This window comes from Labrus mixtus, chromosome 2, assembly GCF_963584025.1.
Source record: "Labrus mixtus chromosome 2, fLabMix1.1, whole genome shotgun sequence".
Classification (NCBI taxonomy): domain Eukaryota; kingdom Metazoa; phylum Chordata; class Actinopteri; order Labriformes; family Labridae; genus Labrus; species Labrus mixtus.
The window spans coordinates 25,327,073-25,333,072 of record NC_083613.1 but is presented as its reverse complement, the minus strand read 5'-3'; the positions used below and the strand labels follow the sequence as shown (position 1 = coordinate 25,333,072).

The 6,000-nt window shown below is 42.1% G+C and overlaps 1 protein-coding gene across 9 annotated transcripts in view; it reads left to right on the top strand.

The window, feature by feature from the left end:
* The first annotated feature begins 538 nt into the window (after window positions 1-538).
* The window catches only part of npnta (nephronectin a), a 52,421-nt gene continuing 46,959 nt past the window's right edge, over window positions 539-6,000 (top strand). For 2 of the 9 annotated variants that reach the window (XM_061058522.1, XM_061058515.1), the window contains exon 1: window positions 539-1,075. In XM_061058522.1, the coding sequence (XP_060914505.1) occupies window positions 1,005-1,075 (71 nt within the window). In that variant the 5' untranslated portion in view covers window positions 539-1,004. The remainder of the gene's footprint in view (window positions 1,076-6,000) is intronic. The other 7 variants (XM_061058539.1, XM_061058532.1, XM_061058549.1 and 4 more) reach the window with 5 other exon arrangements.

The following is a 6,000-nucleotide window of genomic DNA, read 5'->3' as shown; positions in this document are numbered from 1 at the left end:
GCTTGCTTTTGGGGCCGGCCTCAAGTGGTAACTAAAGGAACTGCTGTTTTTCTGCATTTCAGCATTGCCTCTGTTTGTCAGTCCAGGAGGTGGAGCTTGGATGTTTCACATTTTGTAAACTTTAGTCAAAGAAAGACAAGGACATAGCATCGCGAATAAGTACGAATGTAATGATGGAACTAAAATCAATGTGAAACAAAGTTGAGTTAGGAAACTAGCTGAAATCATTATGAAAAAAGTTCAATATTTACAATGAAATTACAGGAGGCTACAATAAAAGCTTTTATATTCATTTATACACATTGTACCCAACCTGTTTCCAAATGCCTTTTTTTAAATTACACTGCTTATCTTTTGTCTTCTCTCCAAAATGTATTCCCAGTCACAGTTTCCACAGCATTGCCTTCACAGCGTAAACACCGTCTACCTGGGTGGCCGATGCACCTGCGTGCCTCAGCAGGCTATAAAATTAATGAAGCCATTTCCAAAGCATGCGCGGCACGGAGAGCTGTGCATCTGGATCCTCTCCTCTTCCCACTCGGCTGCTCGGGTCAGGGCGTCACATTCAAAGTCCCCCTGCACGAGCTGCTGGCTGGTTGATGATATCCACTGTGTTTTTGGCCGCTGGTTATTGGAGAGACTGGAGATAAGGAGTGACTGCAGTGGGTGCTGTTGGTTGGAGAGCCCGCTGACTGAACTTGTGAGAGGAGAGAGAGAGAGAGAGAGGGAGCTGTGCGCTCTCTTCCCGGCAGAGTGCGTCCCGATCCACTTACACACACAAACACGCGCACGCACACACACACATCGGGGCCACTCTTCTTCTAGGCAGCGGACTGCCTTCGGTGAATATCGCACATGAGCAGGGTGAGGGACGCCGGCAGATCAGTCCTACCTGTGCACCTTCCGCGTGCGTCAAAGAAACTCCGCTGACTGTTCCCTCCGCCGAGCTTTTGGATTACGGAGGATAAATAACAAAGCAGCGAGGGCGCGTAACTCCCGTAATCATGGATTTATGGATAAAGTTGATGTTGTTGTACGGCTGCTGCTTTGGAATAAGTGCAGACTTTGATGGCAGGTGAGTGCACATGGTTCACGTTTAATGCCAGAGCCCATGTTTTTTTGTGAAATAACACTGTCTTTGATTAAGAGCCAGAGAAATGTAACCATCACAGTTCAACCAATTTATAGCCCGTTCGTGTTCAAATATAACTACGCCTTTTGGTTGAACACAGCACTTGCTCTTGCTAGTGCAAAGCGAATAATTATTTTAAGCTCTTCAAAACGGGGAATCTCGATTTGGACAGGCTATGAATGAAAACATGTTGCTCCTGGGAAATTTCGTGCGCTTTTGGTACCCATCACTGGCATATCTGCGTAATCCTTTTCAGTCTGTTTTCCCTCTCTTAACTTTTTTTTTTTTTTTTTTGTGTGAAAACAGCAACAATCCAAGTCCTCCCGAACCTGGTGAATCTGCACATTTTCGGCTCGAAAGTGTTGACACGTGCAAGAATTCACACCGAGCGTCGTTTGTCTCGTGCAGATATCAGACTGATTGTAAAGTGATGTGACAGCACATCGCTCGGTGCTTCATGTTCGAACACGACTCAGATGAAATATGTGCAGACAGAGGTGTGGAGACGTGCCAGACCCCGAAGAATGCGAGTGTCCGAGATTTGAATCTGCCTAAGGTGCATCTGATGAACATGATGAACGATGGTAGTTTTTTTTTTCTTCCTTTTTTTTTTTTTTTTTTTTTACAGCCATATATGCTGATTAAATCAAGCATTAATCAAAGAAAGGGCACATTCCTTTAAAACCATTAAGCATCTATTTCCAAGTTTCTTTTGAAAAAGTAATTGTGTGGCTCACTTGGCAAGATGTGTTGTCCCTCTTTTCGTTGCGACAGTTTTCAGAGGTGTTAAAAACTGCTCTATAGTCCACCTCCTATTAATAAGATTTCTAGATCCGACAGTAAAAATGTTCAGAAGTCCTTCCAAAAAGTGAGAGTTAGCCAACACAAACAGAGTCCAACAGAGGATGCATGCAGCCAAGTACCGTACTTCATGCCTCTCCTGTATCTCTGTCAGACAGGCTGAGCCCACAGCAGCACCCTCTCCCACGTTTCACTGTTTTCATATAAAAGAGAAACTTTGAAGAATATTGGAGGTAATTATTGAAATAGTCTGCTTGCATTTGAGAGAAGAAAGAAAAAAAAAAAAAACACTTTCAGCCTGGCTGCAACTGCTTGTTGATAGCTTTTGACATGTGGAGGTATATTTGCTTTTTTGTCTCCCTCCCTGAGCTCTTTCAGGTCAGTGTTCTGCTGTGTTCAAAAGTATTTTTTCAAAAGAGGCAGATTTGGATATCAAAGGTTTCAGAAAGGGAGTGAAAATGTGTCTGTGTAGTGGAGAGAGAGAGGAGGAGAGGGCAGAAGTATAACAGAAAAGTGTGCTTTAATAAGAACACACTGTATTACTCTTCATTTACGACATGCTTTTTCCTCTTAATGACCATGGACAATATCTGTGTGACAGGCCATGGTCTGATGGGATATGTAAGGCTTTAACTTTTATTTCACGCATTGCCTCTGTGTAATAATCATTTACTCTAACCCAGCAGCATATTGTACATTATTAACATCCCTGCTGATGGAGTGGCTTGTCACCACGGCCATAATTTGCCAATTTTTATGGGTATAAACTTGGCCGGGCCAGAGTCTCCGCTTCAATATTAATTCATTGAGAGAATCTCCCCTGAGACCGAGCCTGAGCAAAAAAAGAAAAAAAAAAAAAGCCATTTATTACCTGCTCTCCTTCCCTTATTGCCTTTTAGAGAGCATTCCTAACAGGCTTGTCCATCTACTCCTGAAGGGTCCTTCGCGGGCATCATTGCCAAGATCATTTTGTTCGGCACATAATATACTTACCTGCAAACCTGCGGCTAAAAAACATTGCACTGCTGCTGCTGCTGCTGTTGTTGTTGCCGCCTTTAGTTCTAGGACTCAAGGGCAGCTCCACTACATGGCATGTAGAACTGAAAATGACCTGCAAAGAAAAAGCAACAAACAACAGTAGAGGATATTCTTTCCCAGTGATGTCACGAAAGTGTTCAGTCCAACGCTGCCAAGTAGCACATACCAGACCTCCTCAGTAATAATCCCGAAGACCAGGACTGGTGCCAGGTTATGTTGGCGTTGTCATTTCAGACCTACATTTAGGCTTTTAGGGGGCCGAGAATGAGAGCGAAAATACAGAGGGAGGTCACATTTTATGGGCAGTGTGAATGAATTAAAGAATAATACAATTAAAGCTCTATCAGTGTTGAATATCTTTATGTGAACGTAACGATGATGAATGAACCACTGTCTTTAAAGTGTAAAACTGCTTCAAAGGATAGCCACACTGCGCTGACAGATATCTCAGTTTTGTCTTTCCTTGTTCTGAGAAACACGTTTTCACGTTCTTTACCTCACAAAACATGACCTGTGAACTTTAAGACATCGCGAGGCCCCCTGTGGAGATCTCAGTTTACAGTATTTCAGTTCATCCCTCTGCAGTGTATTTAACCCGCAGTAAAGCCAGCCTCACCTTTCAGACTGCAGCCACACATTCCATGCTAGTACTTATAAACCTATCACTCCCTTTCAAGGAAACAACCTATAAGTGCTTCTTCTGCAGCGATGAACCTGTCTTCACTGTATGTGTGGAAAGAAGGCACTTACAATTGTCGACAAAACGCCTCCTGATCCTGAGCACTTTGAATGCACTTGTTGCATCGATGCACAGACTTGATAGTGGGACTGTATTGAGGATGTGCACATAGAAAATGTAAAAAATGTTGTTAGAGTTTATTGCATAGCTATCATGTTGCCTTGCATTACATCATGGAGGTGCTTTTATTTTTCTTGCCAATCGGTGAATACTTTACACTCTTAGTGTAAAAAAGGCATTAGGACTTAATAGGCCGGCTGCTTTTTCTCGCTTTAAATCTTTACCTCAGATGTTTGTCGATATCCCGCATACTGTTCTGTGTTAATGTGACAGTCTTGGCAGTCAGCAAACAGGCCTGGCAGCGCGTGCAGCAGAGGTGGTTCATTAAGGACACCAGGCACCTTATGACTCCACTCGCTCATGCCTTCAGCTTTCAAAGGTTGGCAGGTTCGAGCAAGCCCCGATGCTAAAAAAGACGCAGCTATCAACATGCATGGCTGTTTGTGAGGGGAATATCCATTCAACAGTATGCTTCAGTATGAGTTCATAGATGCATGATAGTTAGATGGATTAAATTGTCATCGCTCTGAATGAGGACTCCTCCGTCGTGCTCCTCTGTGAATGATGGACTGACTCCTCCTCACTGTCAGGCGGGGGAAATGGGCCAGCTCTGTACCCATTAGTGAAACAATAGAAGAAGAATGGCGTCGCCCCCACAGTGGATATCAACCTCTCAGTTTCTCCTGGAAGCACCTTGTCTGACAGTCTGTGCTCGAGCAGAGGTGTCACTCTGCATGCGTGAAGGGTAATAATTATACGCTTGAGTTCCTTCAAGGCTTAGTGCAATTTGGGATGATAAGTCGGAGCCTGAGGGTGATAAATGCAGGTATTATTCTCACATCTATTTGATATGCCAGATTTCTTTTCGGGAGAATATCTCACGAGGGATTACATGTATCTAAAAAAGCATGTCTTCTTTGTGCGGCACCACACACGCTCCCATTGTTGACCGAGTTTAGTCATACTTTTCAAAATGTTCAGAAATGTTTCGTAAGTGTTTTAGTGAAGTGATTTAAGCTCTTGGTTCTAATCTCAGTGTATTTCGGTGCAGGAATGCCACTGGCAAAACTCTGCATGACAGCTCGGAGAAGCACTGCGTACATGAAACAGGATTCAATATTCTCTGTACTGTATGTGTGCGCATGTGTGTGTTTATGCATGAGTGTGTAGGAGAAAGCATCAGAGGATAATGATTGATTGAATGATACAGTACATGTTGCAGCTCATGAGGTTCCACCTGGCTCTGTATGTCTCCCACTGAGATCTTCCACATTCCTCTTTACCATCATCCTCTGTGAGCTTAAAAGCTCCATCTCATCATGCACTCAGTTAAAGTCCTGCACCTCTGATCCTCACACGCTGACAAAATGTCACTCGTGTATATGTATGAGAGTATCTTTATATTTATTTTGTTAAAAACCCTCAGGCAAGGAAAATATCTGCTCTTTCACATTATTGTTTTCTGCTTTTGGATAAACAAGAAAAAATCTGATATATAGACAATTTTCATATCTTTCTTCCGCCTGAGTTTTGTTTTAATGCCTGCCTTATCCCTCTGTTGTTTCAGTGTGATCATAATTTAGAATTTTATTTGCCTTCGTCTCTTTTGAATATCCATGGAGAAAAGAATTGGGCTGCAGCTGATGGTTATTTACATTATTGATCCATCTGCCCTTTCTTTATCCTTAAGTATTCTCTTTATGGCAACCAAAACTTTGTAAGATTCAGTTGTAATTTTCAACAAAAAACAAGTATTTTTTTTAATTGCTAGTTTTGTTCGGCCAACAGGCTTAACTCAAAGAGAGTCATTGAAAATGAAGAGCAAGAAAATGCAGATAATATTCATATTCAACAGTCACTTTAATGCTTATCTTTTACAAATAATATACTACTACTAAAAGCACACCTTAATAATGCACCACCTCTTTTCAGACACTGTGCAGCTGTAGGTCTACTCTAAAATATACATGTCTCATTTTATATACTGTAGGTTTTGTTAAATTTTACATAGGTTTCTATTCTTATTCCTGCACAGGGTTTGTCAATTTTCTTTGTATATGTCTCATTTTTTATTGTATAGGTAGGGGTTTCTTTAAATCTTCCGTCGGGTTATTATGCATATGGGAGGGAAATGGGTGTTTGTTAGATGAAACAAATGTTTTAAGCTGCTACTGGATGCTGTCTGTCTGTCTGTCTGTCTGTCTGTCTGTCTCACAACTTTCAGGTGCCA